At 41.9% G+C, this 22,884-nt stretch overlaps 1 protein-coding gene across 9 annotated transcripts in view; it reads left to right on the forward strand.

Annotated features, from left to right (window-relative positions):
• BRSK2 (BR serine/threonine kinase 2) overlaps positions 1-22,884 on the forward strand; it is a 136,085-nt gene that overhangs the window by 87,945 nt on the left and 25,256 nt on the right. For all 9 annotated transcript variants that reach the window (XM_072118068.1, XM_072118069.1, XM_072118067.1 and 6 more), the window contains 6 exons: positions 14,057-14,142; positions 15,744-15,884; positions 15,980-16,096; positions 17,632-17,665; positions 17,772-17,840; positions 21,334-21,480. In XM_072118068.1, the coding sequence (XP_071974169.1) occupies positions 14,057-14,142; positions 15,744-15,884; positions 15,980-16,096; positions 17,632-17,665; positions 17,772-17,840; positions 21,334-21,480 (594 nt within the window). The remainder of the gene's footprint in view (positions 1-14,056; positions 14,143-15,743; positions 15,885-15,979; positions 16,097-17,631; positions 17,666-17,771; positions 17,841-21,333; positions 21,481-22,884) is intronic.

Raw genomic sequence — 22,884 nt, forward strand, 5'->3', positions numbered from 1 at the left:
CCACGCATGCGCATTGACAAATCACCGGAGCCGGCTGTCCGTGCATGCGCATTGGCACACAGCCATTCACGGGTTTCCATTCACGGGTTAATGGCATACCGGACCCCTAGTGGTGCTCCTGGGTACCAAGGCTGTGGGAGCTGCTTTAACATTAATACTCCCTACAAATACACTTAGCCTAGAGGACCTTTTTCCGTCATCTTTTTGTCATCTAATTGGCTACAAAGGAGTCCTGACTGAGTCCTGACTGACTATTTCCATCTTACTAGCTTTATTTCAAGAACCAAGCAGGTGAGCACCCCTGATCTCTTTTCTACATCCTTATCGGACCACCAAACGATATCACCCGAGGCGCCGTCCTCTGTTGTTTTCTTTTTGTTCATCTTGTCCTTGTTTGAGATAACAGTATAGAGGACCTGAAGTGTCTTGGTAGATTTGCCGTGGTCTGATACTCCTTCCATCAATATGATTGCTTGCACAGGCTCATTGGGATGTTTAAAATTTGTGAAATCTTTTTGTCTCCAAATCTGGCACCACAACAGTATCACAGACCTGCCTGGTGCTTTCCTTGGTCTTCATGATGCAGAACCCTGAGACTATCACAGAGCAGGTGGATTTATATGGGGACTGGATTACACACATGGGGATTATATTTCTCATCATCAGGACATTAGGACAATATTGGATCATTTAGAGATCCTGACTGACCTTCTGGGGGGAGTTTCCTGCACTGAAAGTAAAGGGGCTGAATAATATTGCATGCCCCACTTTTCAGTTTATTATTTATTACAAAAGTGTAAAATATCCAACACATTTCATTCCCATTCACAATTACGTCCCACTTGTTGTTGATTCTTCACCAAAAAATGTACAATTTTATATCTTTATGTTTGAAGCCTGAAATGTGACAAAAAGTAGAAAAGTTCAAGGGGCTGAAAACTTTTGCAAGACACTGTAACTGACACATCTAATTATAAGCCTTCAACAGAAAACCTTTCACATTAAAGACCATAAATAGTGGTACCCCAAATATTGTCTCCCAGTCCCTTAAATGGAAGTTTTTAAGACCCATCTCTGGATCTCCTGTACTGTACTCATTGGGGGTCATTTACTAAGGGCCCGATTCGCGTTTTCCCGACGTGTTACCCGAATATTTCCGATTTGCGCCGATTTCCCCTGAATTGCTCCGAGTTTTCGGCGCACGCGATCGGATTGGGGCGCATCGGCGCCGGCATGCGCGCAACGGAAATCGGGGGCGTGGCCGAACGAAAACCCGACGTATTCGGAAAAACCGCAGCATTTAAAAACGGAAAATGTGTCGCTTGGGACGCGCTTGCCTTCACTTGGTCCGGCTCTGTGAATTTCAGGGCATTCGGATGCTTTTCAGCGCAGCAGCGCCACCTGGTGGACGGCGGAGGAACTACCTTAGTGAATCCCGGCCGGACCCGAATCCACCGCAGAGAAGGCGCCGCTGGATCGCGAATGGACCGAGTAAGTAAATCTGCCCCATTGTAGTGAATCCAGGAATCTGATTTACAGCACAATCACGCAACAGCAGCGCTGAACTGTAATCATGATTATACGACATTTTCTTTGATAACTATAAATTTCATTATTGAGATTTATGGACCTTTCTTAGAGATCTGAAACTGCCCTCCGGCTGTGTTCACATACGTTGGATTTGACAAGGATATTTCAGTGAGTCAGAAACAAAATTTATGAGGATGAATCTTTGAAATCTGCTTCTGAGGTCTACACATCCGTTAGTGACATCGTCATCATCTCGGCTTTGTCTTCATTTGTTTTCATGCAGATTCTAATCCATGACAATCCTGAATATTGGGTGGCCACTTTATTTTATGTTTTTCGTTTTCGTGATGTATGTTTTTAAGTGTAGGGAGCACGATATTAGGTCATTTACATATGTTTATATTTATCTAATAAATGTTCTGAACCATTTTCTTGATATGTAAAGTGAAACCTTCTGTCTTTTACCTCATCACCTAAAGATTGGCTGATAATGCCCACAGATGGAGGGTCATGTGACCTCTAACTGCCCATGAGCAATCACCCTGCCAGGACCTTGTCATAGTATTCATGAATATAAAAATAATGACCTGGCAGAGCAATTGTTCATGGACAGATAGAGATGACATGACCCTCCATCTGTGGCCATTTTATGGACAGGAATGGACTTTCTTCACAGAAAGTGGAGTAGAACTATTTATAGATGTTCATTGGTAAATTACCTCACATCCTGCTCCCTACACTTACACACACATTACAAAAAAAACATGAGTGGCCAATCCCTTTAAGAATCCTGAGTGCATTTATTTCGGGGCATATGAATGAGGAATTGATTGCATACATACATCACATCTTTGCCAAGTATCACCAAAACCCCCAAAAAGACAAGGACGGAGGAAAGATAAAAATAAAGTAGAATCGCGGTGAGTCAAATGTAACAGGACACCCTTTTATTTTAGAAATTATAGGGAAATGACATATCTGAATGCCCCAGCAAGTCATGGGCAGTGTATGGGTTACGTCCGGAGCACAGCCTCTATCTTGAACGCCGCCATGTTGAATAAAGGGAAAGTTCTTCATATGGGAAGGTGGTCATGTAACATATCATAGAAGATCAGAATTGTCACAGAACTCGATTGACACACAAAAAAGGAAATGTTCCCTGTGATGCTGTTTGTTTGTCCTCCTGATACAAATTGTCCTTTTTATATTGTCATATTGTCTTTCTATGAAATCCATCCTTTTAAAAGTAAATTTTAGGAATGGCCCCCTAATCACAGGGACATTGCTCTGGATTGTGTACCATCTATCCTTAACAAAATTGGTGTTACATGCCTAGAGCGATCAGACAAAGGGTGAAGGTGACAGCCCGGCTTTGTGTGGGCTCAGGATGGGAGGCGAGGCAGCAGATGTCCAATATAGCAGTCAAGTTTAATGGTTTTGGGATAGGGAGCAGATGGTACCAAATGGTGTGAAAGGCAGGTGTCATTTTTTTAACTCATTGGCTTCCACAGCCATGAAAAGGGGAAATAATAAAAGATAACAATCTAGGTACCATGGTCCTTAATGTCTTTAGCATAGAAACTAAATGTTCTGGACAAAGTAAGCACATTTCAGTGAAACTAAACTAAAATGTAGTATTTCCCCTATTGGTCAACTGGTGTTCCTATGGAAGTGTCCCTCATACTTGTTAAGTATAGGGATTATAGACTGGGATGTGAGAGGCAGCAATCTCTGTACAACACCACAGCATATATTGGTGATATAATAGAAAATTGCACCCAATTGAGAGTGTCTGTATCCTGCTATCTCATGTCATTCTTAGTGCTGGTTGTTATATAATATGGGTGATTGTCCAACTTCTGACCTTGTAAAGTTGTTGATTTACCTTTAATAGAAGCCAAAAAAAAACATTCTTGGTACAGGCGAGGATAAATGTGTCCTTAGTGGGAATAGAAGAGTAAACCACTGGCAGATATCTCTGGTGGCTACTATACCCAGGTCAACATAGGATCAAGCATTGTATAATTCATTTTTACCTGTTCTTGCTTAACCTTTGGATCCCTTAAGAGGAAAATAGGACCAATCCAACCAGAATCAGTGAGTACTGGGCGATGTATTAAAGGGGTTGCCCAAAGGTATAATGGCCAGGAGAGGGGGTTTAAAAAAATAAACATATCCCTCCCCTTGTCCTGCAATGCCATCTCTCCAGTATGTTCCCCAGTTAAACAAACAGGGACATGGAAGCCGCGCTGCTTTCAGCTAACGGCGGGCCGGGTTGGCCGACCACGCCCACCCGTCCCGCCTTATACACTGCTGGGAATGGGGACGGGTTGGTGTGGCCAGCCACCTCCGCCAGCCAGAAGCTGAATGCTGCCCAGCTTCCGTGCTCCTGATTGTTTACATCGGACACAGACCAGAGAGATGGCACCGCAGGATGCTGGGAGGGACCGCAGAGGTAGGTACATGTTTATTTTTTTTTTAACCTGCCACTTCCCGGCCACCCAAGGGTTTCTGTATACCCTTGGACAACCCCTTTAAAATTGCCACGTTGTGCAATGGTATAAATGGTGCACTGGGCAAACGTGTTGGAATTACTAAAAGATTCCGACCTCTTAGGCCCCTTTCACATGCGTTTTCTGTGCGTGCTTTTGACGTGCAGAACTTGCATTGCACTCTGGCCCATTGTAATCAATGGGTCTTTTCAGACTTGCATTCGTTTTCACGCACACACGCGCATTTTTTTTAATGCGCGTTTAAATCTCGACATGCTCTACTTTTGCAAGTCACGCTCGTGAAAAACGCACCATACAGGTCTATGGAGATGCATCAAAAACGCATTGCACTCTGAGACACTTGCAAGTGCAATGCAAGTGCAATGCGTTTTTCACTAATCAATTGCCATAGAAAAGATAGAGCTCAGTCCTGAGTCCATTTCACGCACATTGGGGCAGATTTACTTACCCGGCCCATTCGCGATCCAGCGGCGCGTTCTTTGCGCTGGATTCGGGTCCGGCCGGGATTTATGATGGTAGTTCCTCCGCCGTCCACCAGGTGGCGCTGCTGCGCTGAAGTCCGCTGGAATGCCTCGAAATACACCGGCCTATCCTGGATGAAGGTGAGTGAAATTTTCGCAACACAATTTTTTTTTAAAATGCGGCGGTTTTTCCGAATCCGTCGGGTTTTCGTTCGGCCACGCCCCCCGATTTCTACACCAAAATAACTGTTCAGCTCACCTAATAGTTTGATAGTTTGTACGGTTGAAATTAGACACATGTCCATCAAGTTCAACCAAGGAATAGAAGGGAATGAAAGTGTAAGGCCGTGTTCACATGCTGTGTTTAAATTGTGATTTGAACCTGATATGAGTGTTGCTGCTTCTTATTAATAATATCAAATTAATCATAGAATTGTTATCTATGTTATAGTTCAAAAAACTTTTTTCAGTATATATATATATATATATATATATATATATATATATATATATACATATATATACCGTACATCTCCTTATTGTCACTTGGACAGCAAAGTACAACCCTCTAGAGGGAGACTGTACTAGCAATTTATCACTTTGACATATAGACACACTTCTAGCATACATTTCTAGAACAGAGCCCTGCTTAGAGGCAGCTTCATATATAGAACATGGGCTACACATGATTATTTATGCACAGTCAGTCATTAAAGTTATAGCAAAGTTCTGTGAAACAAAGGGAAAAGGAGGAAAGTGTAGAAAATAGCATCAAATTTACTAGTGGGTCTGATGCATTTGTCTCAGAGTGCGAGGGAAATATATCAGAGTGCAGGTTTTCGCCCTTTTTACGTAAGTCCTGGCAAAATAAACATGATTTGACGGTGGCATGTGAATTAACCCTATAGATGGCAGTCCAGGTTAAATGTGTTATTAGTGTTACTTACGTTAATCCTAGCCACCGATGGGGAACCTTTTAGAGACACAGGGGCACATTTACTAAGGGTCCGAATGCCGCATTTTTTGTCGGGTTTCGAGATTTTTGTTTCAGATTTTGCCTGAATTGCCTCGGGTTTTTAGTGCACGCGATCGGATTGTGGCGCAGCGGCGCCGGCTTGCATGCGACACAAATCGTGGGGAGTGGACGTCGGACAACCCGACTGATTTGGACAAACCGCAGAATTTAAAAAGCAAATTGTGTCGCCTTCTTCGGGAAGAAGAAGGTGAACTCTGGCGGACCTCAGCGGAGGAAGAGACACATGCAGGAAATTGGACGTACGATCTTAGTGAATCGCGGTAGACCCGAATCTTCCTCGGACATTCCGGATCGGCGGTGTCAACAGGACGGGTAAGTAAATGTGCCCCAGAGTGCCCAAACTACACCTAAAACCCAGGTATTTATCAAAAGTACCAACATGGCAATTTAAACAGTAATGTATTGCTCCCTGTTCATAACTTTCAATCGTATCGTTGTCCTGAGGACATCGACACAGTAAAAAGGAGGCCAAGAAATTAGGGTTATCATTGTAGTTTCCCTCCAGGATCCCCTGAGCAGGAAGAATCGCCTGGATAAGTAATGGCACCCATGCCATAGGTTTGCCACCACTGTCCTAGACTATAGTGCACCACAGTCCAACAAGAAGTTATGAATTCCCCAGTTAAAGTGGAAAGCTTTAAGGAAAAAAAATTAAAATTTTAAAAATGTCCCCCAGGGTTCTTTCTTTTAGAGAACATGTAAAGTAAAAAAAAAACACACACACACACACACTTTCAAAAATATAAATAATTTTATAGAAATGCACTTTATTAATTCTTTTGCAATGGGAATTTTAAGTTATTTTGAATATTAACCCCTTAAGGACGCAAGCTATTTCCGCTCATTTCTCGCTCTCCATCTTCAAAAATCCATAACTTTTTCATTTTTCCGTGTACAGAGGTGTGTGACGGCTTATTTTGTGCGTAAAAAATTTTACTTTCCTGTGATGTTATTTATTATTCCCTGCCATCTAGTGGGAAGCTGGAAAAAAATTCCAAATGTGGAAAAATTTTAAAAAACCTGCACATGCGTTACGTTCTTGTGGGCTCAGTTTTTACGACTTTCACTCTTTGCTTCAAATAACACCTCTATTTTATTCTTTGCTTCGGTATGATCGCGGTGATACCAAATTTATACAGGTTTTATGGCGTTTTAATACATTTTCAAAAATTAAACTAATGTGTACAAAAAAGAAAAAAAAATTGCCATCTTCTGGCGCTAATAACTTTTTCATACTTTGGTGCACGGAGCTGGGAGAGGTGTCATTTTTTGCAAAATGTGCCGACATTTTCATTGCTACCATTTTGAGGTCTGTGCGACATTTTGATAATTTTTTTTTACATTTTTTATGTAAATGTTTGGGCGCCATTTCCCATCTTGGAGGTCACCGCAGGCTGTAACCGTTTTTTATATTTTGATAGATCGGGCATTTTGGGATGCGGCGATACCTAATGTGTCTGTGATTTTTACTGTTTATTATGTTTTATATCAGTTCTAGGGAAAGGGGGGTGATTTGAACTATTAATATTTTATTAATTTTTCACATTTTTTAAACTTTTTTTTTCACTATTTCTTAGACCATCTAGGGTACATTAACCCTAGATGGTCAGATCGCTCCTACCATATACTGCAATACAACTGTATTGCAGTATATGGCATTTCAGCCACAGGCTCATTGTAATGAATAGGCAGAAGCCATGTAGCCTCGGGTCAAACGAAGACCCGAGGGTACCATGGCAACCGATCGCCGCCCCCCGATGACGTTTGGGGGAGCGGCGGTCGGAGGTAAGTTGGAGGCGCCCATGCGCTGCCATGCTTACAGTGCCGGCGGCATAGAAAAGGTTAACACCCGCGATCGGTGCAAGCAAAGCCCATCTCTGTATCAAGAAGGCTCAGCCCGTGAGCCTTCTTCATACACCCTTCATAGCTCCGTGACTGATATATCCGCCACGGAGCGTGAAGGGGTTAAGGAAAAAAAAACTTATTATACAAAAAAGCCCTTTTCCCATTTTTTGCAACTTTATCCCCAAATAAAACTAAAAAGAAAAAAATAATGTAAACATTTGTTTATATTTTAGCAGCCCTTTGTGTCACAAAAAACTACACAGCAAAAATTTCTAAGGTAGTGTACAAAAAAGTGGAGTTATGGCCCTTAAACCACTACGTTTTATTGCTAAAAATGCCTAGTTTTTACAGCCTTTTCAGGCCTCGTCATTAAGGGGTTAATAACGGATGCATAAAGGAAGATCCATTAAAGTCTACGAGGAACGGACAGTAAACAAATGATCTTCCGTTCACCTTCTGTTTTTAGTTTCTGTAACGCTCAGCTTAAATAAAGAGGAAATGGAAAGCCCAGGCTCAGGTGTGAATTGGGCCTTATACTCACAAGTGATAGACTTTGCCATCCTTATGGCAGGACTTGAGGAGGAGGTGCATGACTCAAGTTTTCCAAATACAATCACATGTGGTGCTAGAGCTGCATTTACCGACACAACTCTAGCGCAAGGGGGCAGGCCTTGGCACAATCGCATACGTGTGCCAGGGGCATAACGATCGCAGAGGGTGCAACCGGGCCCGTAAGGCCCGAACTGCAAATCCCTTTCCCCCCCTGCTGAACTGCGAACCCACCCCCAAACTTATTATTAAGTTCTTATTGAAATATAGTTTTTATAGTCGCTGTATTACATTGTGTTTGTACATATCTGTTTGTCATTTGCTGGACGGCTCATAATGATGGGCTCTTAATGTTTTCTATGAAATTAGAAGCCCTGAATCTGGATAGACAGGTATATCAGTCAATACATCAGCGAGTACCTGCCTTCCAACCTATTTACTGCGGGGTCAGTCAGGACCCTTTGTTTCCGTGGTAACAGGAAATCCGTTTCTTAATACAAATGGGTACACCCACTTCCGAATTGCAATCCTGGTATGGAGCAAGTGTGAGGAGAGAGGGACCAGAATAGCTTGGGGATAGAACCATGTAATCTTCTGTATAATAGCCGTCCTGTGGATACCCATACAATGAAGGAACACGTACACACGCCTGTTATTAGGTTGGCATATATCATTCTGCCTGCAGCCTACATACAACCAGCAATCAAATGGGAGTGACGCCTGATTGGCACCTGACACGGAGGGTGATGTGCCACCACTTGTGCTACCTGCGGTACCACTACTTAAATCACAAGTTCAATATATGTGAGATTTTCTACCGCCTATTATTTTATTCCAAGTAAGAGGATAAGAATAGATCGGACTGTCAAAGACCATGACGGGAGTTACATGAAAATGAGACAGTTGTTGGCATGATTGCTGCAGTACCATTGTAGTGCCACACTCATAGCAAGACACAAAGCTAATAATACAAAATCATTATAGTTATGAAATATTAAATGATTCTTGTCTCTGCCCCCCTATAACGGTTCATGGGAACAATAGATAACAACCAATATTGCAGCTACTATAGGGATAGTCACCAGTTTACTAAAAATCATGGCCTGCTGTCATCCAAGGACAAACGACATTACTCCTCTGTCCTCCTCTGATACTGCATTCTGTATTCTCTCCAGCTACATCCCTTGGCATCGCCGATCTGGGGTCATTTACCATAGGCCGGCCCTCGTGGTTTAAGTGTTAAGTGTTTCTGCCACTCTCTCCACTAACTTCTTTTTGACAACAAATTTAGTTTAAAATACTATCCATGGCTTCCAAAGCTGCCCACAACATGTCTTCTCCATATAAAATGTGCCAGACTGTCCCTAACCTGAAAACCCACCAGTTCAGGATCACCTACAGCACACATCGGGGCACATTTACTAAAGCCCCTGCGCCAGTTTTCTGTCTGACTTTGCACGTTCTTTCTAGTCAAACTGCTCGCACAGGTATTTAAGAAGTGTCCGCACCACAATTGTGTCACATGCAACCCTTTTGTGGCACAACTGCACTAGGCATCATGCGACACAAATAAGTAGGCGCTCCGGCGCCAGATTTATCATGCAAGTCCGATAGAATTGTATTGCACGCCCCATGTTAAAGGTGGCCCAATGACTGCACTGCTCTGCTGCCTCACAAGACACAGTCTTGTGTCTTTTGTACTTTCCTTTGTTCTCAGCTTAATGTAATGTATGTGAACCCCTTACTGATTGTACAGCACCATGGAATTAATGTGCTCTATAAATAAGTAGTAATAATTATCAGTTTGCCGTCTTATGGTGCAGTATAAGATGAAGGATTCATTGCTTCATAATTATAGGCAAAGGTGACCCAATCCGACACTGATTCCAATGTAAAGACTTTGAAATATTATCAGGAACACAGCTCAGGGGACATCCATTAGTGCCGTGCTAATCAAATTCTGACTGAAGATAACAATAATGACATCATAGATAAGAACAGACACATATTACCTAGATCTTGACAGCACTAAGGGTTTAAGGCTTCCTGCACACAAACGTGCGCAGCTCATGGAAATGGACCCGTATGTTAGCCTGATCCCATGGACTGTATATATTGCATAGAATGTGAGTCCTTGCATCATACTTATGATGAAAGGACTCCCAGTCTGCTGACCAAACTGAAGCGCTGACACTGTAAGAACTGTACAAGTACCACCGCAGCAGTTCGGTTCGCAGGCAGGGAGTTCTCGCATTATAATTTCATATGACGCAAGGACTCCCGTCCAGTACAATGTATGCAGTCTGCGAGAACAGACCAACATTCGGCTCTGTTAAGATGGACTCCACACGTTCGTGCACAGCCTGCCTTGCGGTGTAAAGGTGTACTTTTCTAAAATCCATATCCCTACAAATATCAACACCTACTGACAATTTCAGGCTGTGTAGGGGAACCCATTTGTCAATTTCCAGGTTAAAGACATTTGCTCCTGAATTGTAGTAAATCATGCCAGGAGAGGTAAACGTGTTTTGGGCAAAGTCTGCCTGGTCATTTAAGTGTGGTAAAATACGCAGATTTTTAAGCAACAAAACGTTGGGAGACTTGAGGGTGTTTGACATTTTGGAATCAAACGGGGCATCCACATTGATAAAAGCCGCTGGTGATTAACCTAAAATACAGGGGAAATATAGAGAGATAACCCCTTACTACCAGATGTGTTTTTCACATTAATGACCAAGCTATTTCTCATTGTCAATGCCTTCTATCAGCTAGAACCTTTATTTTCTACATAAACTTTCTTTTCTTAACAGTATGTAATCACTTTGTCCCACAAGGTGACACTCGCGTGCTATGGTCTTATACAATACACTGCACTACTCATGTAGAAGCGTTCTGCAGGGAGACCTTGGATCCTTCAATGGACCTTCAGCTGCCGTGTAATGTCATCGGCGATCCACGGTGGCTGCTGTGGGGTGATGATGAAGACATTGGGAGCCCCCTCCCTCTGTAGTCACTTAGACGCCGCATTCTGTGTTTGTCCACGGTGCCTAAGAGGATAAACACCCAGGACTGGAGCTATTCCAATCCTGTGTGCTAGTGCCGGTGCTCAGCTGTGATAACAGTGCCAAACACCAGCTGCTGCTGGGGGCAATCTTCTTGTGAAGAAGTACCTTCAACATCCGCCGTACAATCCTGTAGAATGACACCTGAATTTAAGGCTCCTTGCAAAGGCCATGTGCTCACCTAAGCCGCATCCTGGGCGTAGCACATGGCCGTGTGGAGAAGGGGTTAATGCTCCTCATTCCTCCCCTCTACATAGAAAGCCAACCGGCAAGGTCATGGTGTGATGAGATACGGCGTTCTCACCGCACCGTGATCAGGTGCCATATACCTCTGGACAGGTCAAGGCCCCTGTCCAGAGGTATATGCATTAAAATGCATTAATATTCCAGGATTGTAGCTGGACTTCACATCAGCAGAGTCTCTGCATTAGACTACTCCCTAGCCCCTACCACATCTGTAATATTTAACCAGAATCCTGATGCTTCTCTTACACAGAGGGGACGGCTGTGCTGTAAGATCTCACACAACAGTGAACAAAGTCCTGCTACAATGCTGGAGTATAAATGCATTTTCCACATTGATGCTGCTACTAAAGTACACACAAAGGGATGGTTATACAGATCTCCAGGACAAATACGCAACTTTGTATGGTCAAAACAGTTGGTAGACTCCCTTCAAGTGAAGAAACACATTAACATTTACACATACTTATTCATCATTATGCTTCTCCCTAAATTCACATTACCCCTCTCCTCATTTCATCAGTTTCCCTCAGTGAGATTGCAGCCCCTTTCTTTCTAGTTTAATATTTCCTCTCTCTCGCTCCCTGCTCCCTCCCCCCCCCTCCCACCCCTTGCCTTTGATGTGTCTGTACATTAGAAAGTGGATAATTAAAGATTAGGAAGTAATCATTCCCTCCTTGTACGCAGTCCCCTCCCGAGGCTAGGCTGATAATGATGCTAATCAGGTTGGGGTGTCTGGGGCTGCTAGGGAATGTGACATGAGATTATCCCAGAGACTCGATCCAATGTGACCCCAGGATATGGACATTCCTGGATAAAAGGAACATGGATATAATCTTGTCGCTGGAGCCTAAAGTCAATATGAAAGGTGGCTGCAAAGAAGCTTTCCCCTTAAAAGAAAGGCAGAAAGGCAAAGCTACAGACGGTATTGGGTAACTGATAGGGATTTTTTATGCAGTGCCCCAACAGCCCTCTTGACTTTTGTAAGGTGAGTCCTAATTAACCCTTTCATGATTGAACATAAAGACTAAGACACACGTCAAGAGGGCTGTTGGGGCCCTGCATAAAAAATCCCCTTTCATGATTGAACATAAAGACTAAGACACATGTCAAGAGGGCTGTTGGGGCCCTGCATAAAAAATCCCTATCAGTAACAGCCCTTACCATGCCTTTGTGTATGTAGTTAGTAGCAGCAGGACTGTTAAAAGGGAAAGACTTTCGCTTAGACCAGTTGCACACATATGATTTTCTCGTACGAGTGCAGTCCTAGTCTACATTGGACAGAACTAATGCAACTGTTTCAAGGGAGTAGTTCAAATCTGTGAAAATCAGATAAAACTAAGAAGACAAAATACAAAACGGACTACAAAAATTGATACTTAGATAGGACTGGTATCTGATCAAACTTACTAGGGAAATAACCAACCCCTAATAACTTCTGTGCACCTTAAAACATTGTTGATCAGTTTGGTTAACAGTACTTGAGCTACGGATACCTTCTTTCTGTTTCCCAATATAGACTTAGGCCCCATGCACACGACCGTATGGGGGAGAGGGTGATATATCCGCACATGGAGGTCTATGGCAGCCAGTCACAGTGAGCACACAGTGTCGCAAAATATAAGATATGTAAATTATCCTTACTGTCCTTCACCAATCTCCCTTCCAGGACCTTTGTTGTCATAAATGCAAGCTAAAGGTCCTGGAAGAGGGATTGCTCTTGGACAGTTAGAGATCACATGACCCAGCATCTCCGGCCATTTTATGAACAGGAATGGTGACTGATGAGGCGAAAGAAATTTTGGAGCCGGGGGGCTTCACTTTACATATCCAGAGGTCGGTGCAGTAAATTTCATAGATGTGTATTGGAAAATTACCTACTATCCTGCCCCACATACACAGTAAAAAAAAAACTTGAATTGGCCAACCCCTGTAAGCCCTGTCTGAATAAGCAAAGTGGCGTGCCACCTCCACCTATAGGCCATTGTTTGTATTTTATTTAATTAGAATATTTTAATATGCATGTTTATTCTTGTTTACTATTTGTTGATGTAATCTTGTCACGTGGTAGCAGGCGGACATCCTAGTTTGCTGACCACTAAGAACCTTCTTAAAGAGAAAACCGAAAAGTTAATAAAAAGAATTCCTTCCTAGGTCTAAGGAAACATGAGGAAAAGGACCAACTCCTTTAATATAATAATATACTGGGTGTGCTAAAGGTTAATGGCAGGATTGGATTGATCAGGCCTGTATGGGTTACCCAGAATTAGGAGGGACCCTACTTTGGGAACTACACACATTTGGCGGCATGAGCGTGTAATTATCACCCAGAAGGAGAAGCAGGGCCATGGGGCCTGTCTACTAAAGAGATCCTGAGCACTTGCCAGATTCAGGACCACCTACTGAGCACTTGACGCCTAATTTGCTTACTTAGTACAACTTCATTTTCTCAGCAACTAAACTTCCTTCCACATTGCCAATAGTATATATACCCATCTGTTTCGGTCGACCACCCAGCATGCTAATGGGTTTAATGGGCAGAAAGATGCTGACAAAAACCCCATCTAAATATTGCAATCTAAAAGATTTCCGACATGTAAGTAATTTCTTGTAATATTGTCTCGAACCGCTGGGACTTCCACTGCTCCTGTAGCAGGGTGCACAGTAAAGTGGCTACACACAGGAAGACACCCTCTAAATATACTTAAGGGTAGTACTATGAGATAGTTTTATTATATGTGGCATTGTGTTAAATGTATATAAAACATGTAATATGCATCCTGAATATCACTTAGGACAATCTTTTCCTCCTCACAGGTGGAGCGGGAGATTGCTATACTCAAGCTTATTGAACATCCGCATGTATTGAAGCTGCATGATGTCTATGAGAACAAGAAATATCTGTGAGTATATCACATGGTACATCCTATGCTCTTTATTTTGTATTATACCACATTCTCAAGTGCAAAGTTCTACAATTCATTTGGTCTTTTATGTCTTTTAGTCTTTGCCTTATTGGTATACTCTATTGTTTTAAAATTGGGTTTAATTTTCAGGGGATGTCTTATTTTTTTTCCATTTACAAAAATTCCACAAATTCTTGAACAAAAACTCTAACACTTAAGCCTTATTCATAAGACCGTGTGCTCACCCAGGTCGGATCCCATGCAAAATCATACATTAGGGTATAGAAGAGGAGGAATTTAGCAATCCTTCCCATCCTCTCTCTATAGGAACCTGAGCGGCTATGCTGCAAATCTTTCCAATGATGGTGAGCTTTCTCATCATGACTGACGATGAGAACTAGTATTCTCTAAAGCTCACCATCAAATATAGGACAACGTGTGCTCACTGCCCTATACTTTCGTTTGAATGAGCCCCTACATTACTCCCAATTTCTTATGTCTAGCAATGACACTTTCCTAATATAAACCACCATTGCAAATGTCAGCTTTTGCTTTCCTTCCGCCCCCTCTTCCTACTTCTTCACCCTGCTTTTAGCTAACCAGCCAGTGGGGGCGGCTACAATTTCTGAACTTCTAAAGGAAGATAATCTCCCCTTTAATATTGCACAAGGATTGTGTTTGTATGTGCAGAAATGGAGATGTCCACAGTTAAAGTTATAGTTGGGAGTGGGAAGCTGTATATGAAAACTGCACCCCTGACTGTAACTTTAAGAGTGGATTTCCCCTGTGGTACCTAAAAACTTAATCCTTGTACAATATAAAAGGGTTCAGATCTGTTTTTGTAACGGTTTTTATCCCTGGCTTATTTATGGGCGTGGAGCTTCTTTTTCACTGATACTCTGAAAAGACAGAAAAAACATAATAGAGTTTATTTTGGGGGGTAGCTCTTGTTTTGAAGAAAAAAAGTTGAAAAGGAGTTAAAGTGAATCTGTCCTATGACCACAGAGTATGAAATATGTTGAGAAGCTAAGCTCTCTTATACAGTTGTTTATATTATTTATGGTTCAACAGCAGATTTTATAACAAAGGAACAAAAAAGTTAAACTTTATGATTTTTGTGTCTTCCCAGCATGGAATTTTGTAGTAAGAATGATAATCTTTAGATTGGTTGGCAGATCCCATGAAACTTAGTGGCATCACGAGCATTTATTAGACAAATACTTATATTTCACGTTGTTTTTATCCAGAGGTGACACATATAGGCTAGGTGCTCAGTAGGGAGGGAATAGGGCTTAGGTGCGCACGAATATCTTCCTATATCACATCACCTATGCTCAAGATTTGGGTCGCACTGTTCCACTTATCCTTTGCATTTCCATAGTCATATAGCAGGGGTTCCATAGGTGGCGCCTCCAGTATTTGTACCTTTTTCCCATGCTCTTCGCAGATAAATGTTTTTGTTGGATAAGTGAAATTTCCTTTTAAGGAATTTTGAAATATAGGTTCACAGTATTTACTGTATTTCTATTACAGGTCTTTTTGCTAATTGTTGACAATTGTTACTAGTATTTGATTTTGTCTTTGCGTTCTCCCTTTAGATACTTGGTTTTGGAACATGTATCTGGTGGAGAGCTTTTCGACTATCTGGTAAAGAAAGGACGTCTTACCCCAAAGGAAGCACGAAAATTCTTCCGTCAGATCATTTCAGCTTTGGACTTCTGTCATAGTCATTCCATCTGGTAAATGGATTTAGCAACTTTACCTAGTTTACTGTGTTCTCCGGAAGACATAATATGGACTAAAAAGTCAATCATTTTGCCCCCTTCTTTATCAGTCACAGAGATCTAAAGCCTGAGAACCTCCTTCTGGATGAAAAGAACAATATCCGAATAGCGGATTTCGGGATGGCCTCTCTGCAGGTCGGAGACAGCTTGCTAGAGACCAGTTGTGGGTAAGTATATTGTTTAAGACTCACAGGCCCCAGGGCAAGGTTGAGATTAGGGCCTCTATGCGTTTATTTGTCATGTCCATCAGTACCTTTGAGGTGCTAACATGACGCATTGTTGCATCACTTCCAGTCAGGTTCATTACTAGGGTCTTTAAAGACGCAGGCCCAAATACATTTTTCCACCACATTAAAAAAATATCTACCGTATTTTTCAGACTATAAGGCGCACCGGATTATAAGGCGCACCATCAATAAATGCCTGCTAAAATGTCTAGGTTCCTATATAAGGCGCACCTGATTATAAGGCGCACCTGATTATAAGGATGAATGACCAGCAGGTGGCAGACCTGTGCACAGTTCAAGGCAGCTGCTGTCTGTAAGTAGAGTTCATATATAAGGCGCATTGGACTATAAGGCGCACATTTGATTTCTGAGAAAATCAAAGGATTTTTTGTGCGCCTTATAGTCCGAAAAATATGGTATATTTAAATTTACTTTTAAATACATAAAAGTAAGTACATCATTAATTATACATCTTTTCTAACAAGCCACCTTAGATACAGTCACTCATTTCTATAATAGCAGCTTAGATACAGCGCCTCAGCTCTTTTTTTGGTAGACACCTCTATAACATTGTTGGTCTCATGTACACAGTGAGAAGTGATAACATTACTGTTAAATCTGGTGATATTTTGTCTGATTGTAGTGCGAATGGGGTTGAAGGAGAATTATGTAACCCCTTCAGCTGCAAATTTCTGTACAGGCTCACTCACTTAACTACATACTGACCCACACCTACTTATGACATTAAACGGTTAGTGTTCTCCAATGGGAAGTATGGAGATGGGGGGCACATCTGGCAGCTAACCAGATAGCACAGGGTAATAGTGCAGGATTTACAATGCTAAAATTGCAAGTTTTCAAATGAGATTTTAGTGTTGTACCTCATCATGTGGGCCCTCATTGCTTGAGGTCCCAGTGAAAACATCAGTTAGTACCACCTCTATGGTTACACCACTGTATACTGACCTACTGCTGCTTCTGACAATCAAAGGTTTATGATCTCCTGTAGGAGAAACCAGAAATGGGGGCAGATCATGAAGGCTGTATCTTAAATTTCAGTGCACAGAGTAAGGTTGAAGGATTTAGGATGTTTAAATTGTAAAAGCTGCAACCTTTATATTAACATCACTGTATTTTAAAGTAAAACTAGAATAATAACTACAGAAATTTGAAGACACAGAAAAGAGGTAATGTATAATGTAAAGACTGGCACTTGTGCTCTGAGCTCCACAACCCCCGGCTCATAATAACTGAAGACCTAACCGACATGTGAACTGACCCTTAGTATGCTACATTATAGCTTATAACAAAACTTTAGCTCACACCTAGATAAAGCACAATGACCCTTTGGAGATATAGTAGACCGTTTTTAGATATTAGTTTAACAGACACAAAGAGCAGTGAGTGGTTTGATTATTAGCCTGTAAATATAGTGAATTCCTATAGATTGCAATGATATTCTTCCTTCCTTCCAGATCCCCACACTATGCTTGTCCAGAAGTGATCAGGGTAAGTCCTCTGTGGCGAGTAATGTAAACAAGTCTGTAATACACATATAAGTGGTTAGAGGGCGCTGCCAGATTATAATGCCATTAACTCTTTCCATTCTTTGCAGGGTGAGAAATATGATGGCAGAAAGGCTGATATCTGGAGCTGTGGAGTCATCTTGTTTGCTTTACTTGTGGTGAGATTTTACTCTTACACTCTTACAGCCTTGTACACAAGGGCCCGTTTTTATAGCCCCCAATTTACCCAGTAGAGGGAGTTGCCAGTAGTTTGTTGTGTGCATTTGGGAAACTTTAAAGAATTCTACCATCAAAATCCACCATGATAACCCAGGGACACTTACCCATAGACCCATGGTACCCTTCCTTTTGAAAATCAACTTTTAAAAAGTTGCTAATGAGCCTGATGGGCTTTAGGGGGTGTTTCCAAAGCCCCTCAGTGATGTCTTTTCACTTGTTGTTGTGGGTCTCCCCTCCCTCTGCACTTCCTGCTGCTGCTAGATTATACAAACAGAGGGAAGAGGGAGAGAGAGCAGTGGGCTGATCCAAGTGACATGTATTTCTCATTGTAACAGCATGTGAATCTGCAGCATTGAGGGGGTCTGGATACACCCACCGGAGCCCCTCAGACTCATTAATATAATTTTCAGGGTTTATTTTACAATTAAAGAAGCCGTGGATAACAAATATAAGACAATTATAGAATCATGGTGCCTAGATCTATAAGTTTCCTGGTTTATCATGCTTGATTTTGAAAGTAGATTTCCTTTAAATGATATTTCGAAGAGATCTACAGGGGAAATGAAGCATAAACACAATCATGTAACGTATCAACCTGCTGGCTACCACAGAGTGTGAAAAAAGGTGCATGGCTCCACCAGAACACAAATTAAAGGGAACCTTTCACAAGGGTCCTAATTTTTACTAAAGACAAGTTGCATAAGCTGATTACATCTGCAGTGCAAAGATGCCTTTCTGCTTTCTCTAAGCATTTGCATTACAATACAATTGTATGTTTTAATTTACCTGGCTCTCTGGTATTCCAGGGGATAGACTTTGGTTTGGATGCATTTCAAAAAACAACATGTGACTTGCCTGTGCTGCTCACTCCTCAGCTCTCAGCCCCCACCTTTGTGCTTCTGTACAGCTTCTCCCTCACCCACTGATGTCAGCTCACAAGGCAGTGAGTTCTGTGAAGGAGTAGGAGAGAGGAGCCGTACAAGAGCACAAAGTTGGGGGCTGAGAGCTGAGGAGTCTGCAGTGCAGACAAGTCACATGTTGTTTTTTTAAACCAAACCAAATTCCAACCCCTGGGAATACACAGAGGATTCTATCAGGGTTCAATCTGTGTTCTGGTGGAGCCATGCACCTTATTAATGATGAGGCTCTTTCCCCATAAATTAGGTCCAAAGCTTGGGCAGTCCATGTGACTTTTATATGTATTTATTTTCTTAAGTTGTCCTGGGTTTCAGTCAGAATCCAGTTCATAATGATAAATGTGATAGGGGCTCTTTGTCACACATTTCCTAAGGCTACCTGCACATGTCCGCAGCAGCAGATGGGTGTCGTGAGCCACACACCGGGAGGAGCGGGGAAGTATGAGCCCTGCGCTGCTCACCCCTCCGCTTTTCATAGGGAGCTGAGCGGCCACATACCACAATTCAGGGCAGGAATGAGACATGATCTATGTTTTGGGGAGCAGCAGCATGGCTCACTGCACTGTGTCCGTGCACAACGCATCTATGGTGGCCACGAGCTAGCTGCTGTCTTCATGGCTAGCTGACGGCCGCTACTTGCATACCCTAAGCCTTCTTTTTGAGTATGGGAAAACTTTAAATGCACAACATTTTTGTTCAATTAGAGACCAAAAGGTGTCAGGCCCCCCAACTATAACGTATGGTTTATAGTTCTAGTCTTCTCATATGGGAAAGTGACATCTTATGGGCCCCCCAAGCCTCTTGGGCACGGTTGCAGCCGCACCCTCTGCACCCCCTCAAGTTACACCCCTGGCTAGCACAATGTCACACTTTTATAGAAATACTGGCTTGTCAATAAAGTTTGAAAAGTTTATTATCTTGCTGTCATCTTTAGTCTGTCTGATGTAAACGCTAACTTTTATCAGCAATGAAAGACCTCATTAAGTGTCCCGTGGAAACGCTACAATAGAGAGTTTATTGTAAGCACAGGAAGCCTGGAGCACAGCGCAATATTAGTCTCAATAAAAATTATTTTATTGTTTTTACAAGAGCACATTACATATTGCAGTGTAGGACAGTGAAAAGGTTAAAGGGAACCTATTATCTACTTTTTCTAAACTAGCTGCCCCCTCATGTATGGTGATATAGTCTTTCTAGAATTCCCTCTTTTATATGGAATGTCATCCGTTTACCTATTAATATATCTCCTCCAAAGTCGTGTGAAAATGAGCATAAACTGCCTGAGATGTGTCAGGGTCAGAGGAGTCGTCAATGTGGACACCTATATCTTGGGTTCTATAGCAGATATAACGATGGATTTGGTATCACATTAAAGGGAACCTGTCACCAGGGACCTCATTTTTCACTAAAGACATATTGTAAAAGCCCATGACACCAGCAGTGCAAATCTGCCTTTCTGCCTTTTCTAAGCACTTGTATTACAATATAATTGTATGTTATAGCTTACTCTTGCACCCTGACAAAATCCTGGGGTAGTCACAGGGGCTGGACTTTGGTTTGGATGCATTTCAAAAAACAACATGTGACTTGTCTGTTACTCACTCCTCAGAGCTTGGCCCCCACCTTTGTGCTCCTGTCTAGATCCTCCTCCTGCTTCTTCTCAGAGGTCACAGCCTGGTCAGCCTGGCATGAGTGGGGGAGGGACAAGCTGTACAGGAGCACAAACATGGAGACAGCCTGCAGCTCAAACAGGTCACATGTTGTTTTTTGTAATGCATCCAAACCAAAGTCCAGCCCCTGTGACTACCCCAGGATTTTGTCAGGATGTAAGTGTAAGTTATAACACACAATTATATTGTAATTCAAATGCTTAGAAAAGGCAGAAAGGCAGATTTGCACTGCAGGTGTCATGGGCTTTTACAATCTGTCTTTAGTGAAAAATTAGGTCCCTGGTGACAGGTTCCCTTTAAAGAAGAGAACTTTAAACCTGCCTCATTGTGAGCTATTGAACCACAGATATGAGCAGGGAGATCCATAGTTGGAAGTGCAAGCTGAAGATAAAAATCCAATTCCTTTTTCTTTAACTGACTAATCTCTGGGTCTGTAAAATGAGATTTACAACTCAAATCTGATACCAGATGGTTCTAGCTGCACTAGAACCAAAGATAGAGGCTTCTAAAGTTATGCTTATGCTCCAACCCGAGGCAGAGAGGATTGAAGGGTGGTGTCATTTCAGATGTCCATATATTGGGCTTTATAGTACTTAGAACTATGCTGCACGGTGCTGTGAGTTACATAACAGGACATACAGGGGATTAAATGCATAATATTGAGTTGTATCTTTATCTGCAGCTCGCATTGCAAACTATGACTTTACCTGCTAATATCTGCCAATATCACAACCACATACCTGATACAATTTGAAAGATGAAAATAGGTGACAGATTCCCTTTAAAGGGGTTTTCCATAATAATACAAAGAAATGAAAGTCAATATCTGTCTTGTTGTATTTCAGGGTGCGCTCCCGTTTGATGATGACAACCTAAGGCAGCTCCTGGAGAAAGTGAAACGAGGGGTCTTCCATATGCCACATTTTATTCCCCCCGACTGTCAGAACCTTCTTTGTGGGATGATTGAGGTGGATCCCATTAAGAGATTGACGGTGAGGAATTGACTTCTTTCTTGCTCCTGTTTTGATATGGTTTAGCCTCATTCAAAAACAATGAAAGGCAGTTTGGGGGCGGTTGAGGACCTCAAAACCTGCTACAAGAACTCTGTGTGAATCGGGTCTGATGCTTATTTGGTCTACAATATGAGGCTATTATTAGTTTTTTAACCTGGACGACACGTTGCTAGAGTTAGACAAGTTGTAATGGGAAGGCTGTATTATCACCATTGCCATAGTATGCCCATTATTCCCACTAGGAATCAACTACTTGCAAACTACTAATAAAACTGGGTAAAGGATGAACAATCCTTCAAGGAATGTTATTTTCAATAAGCCCATTGTTATGGGACAAGGAATTCTCCGGCAAAAAATCTTAAACATGGGCAACTTATTTTAAAATGATGATGATGTTCTGTCCTCAGTTGGCTAAAAAGATTATGCCTTTTTAGAGCAACAGAGTCACCAGCTTTTATCCTACTATACTATATAACTAGAAACATGCTTGGTGTTATTTTAAAGTTAAACATTTCTGCTTTCTATTCATATATTTCTGAGCTGCAAAAGTAGATATACAGACAGTTATAAAGGATGGAAATTGATTTTTAATTTTTAGCTCACATTACCATTTATATCTTTAACTGCCTGTATCCCTGCTTCTGTAGCATAATTCTGAAAGAGGAAATTCTTATCTTTAAAGGAAATCAGGCATAGATAAACTAGGGGCACTTACTCATAGTTCCAGGCACTATGACTGGGGTAAACTTCTTATATATGTTTTCCATGGCCTCCTTCATTCTAAAATCAACCTTTATAATTATCCTAATGAGCCAGAATTGCTATGGGGACGTTACCAGATCCCTTCCATGCTGCAGTTTCTCTAGCTGTAACACTGCCCCCCACTTTGGTTCTTTCAGTGGGGGAGCAGTGATTCAGTGTGGGAGAGGCGGGGGGCAGAGATAACATTAGGCCCCCCTCTGCCTTATGTAATCTCACCGCAGAAGAGGACCATTCAGCACAAAGTTGGAGGGGATTTATTTACTCTTCTTTTGCACAGTATATCAGCCTGTGAATCTGCAACAAGGAGGTGCTCTGATTATGCTCTCAGAACCCTTCTGGCTCTTTGGCTTGATTTTAAAAAGTTGATTTTAGAAGGAAGGAGGCCATGTATAACAAATCTAAGAAGATTACCACATGGTAATGGTGTCTGGATCTATGAGTATGTGTCTCTGGTTTATAGTGTCTGATTTTGATGGTAGATTTCCTTTAATATAACACCAAAAACATGGTTCTAGGTGCTATAGAGCCAAAGGTATGGGTGTTATACCTTAATTAATGCTCCCCAATCAGTTTTTTAAAATAACTCTTCAGGTAGATATGACTATTCTCTATTTATTTGCA

The sequence above is a fragment of the Engystomops pustulosus genome, chromosome 7, assembly GCF_040894005.1.
Source record: "Engystomops pustulosus chromosome 7, aEngPut4.maternal, whole genome shotgun sequence".
Taxonomy (NCBI): domain Eukaryota; kingdom Metazoa; phylum Chordata; class Amphibia; order Anura; family Leptodactylidae; genus Engystomops; species Engystomops pustulosus.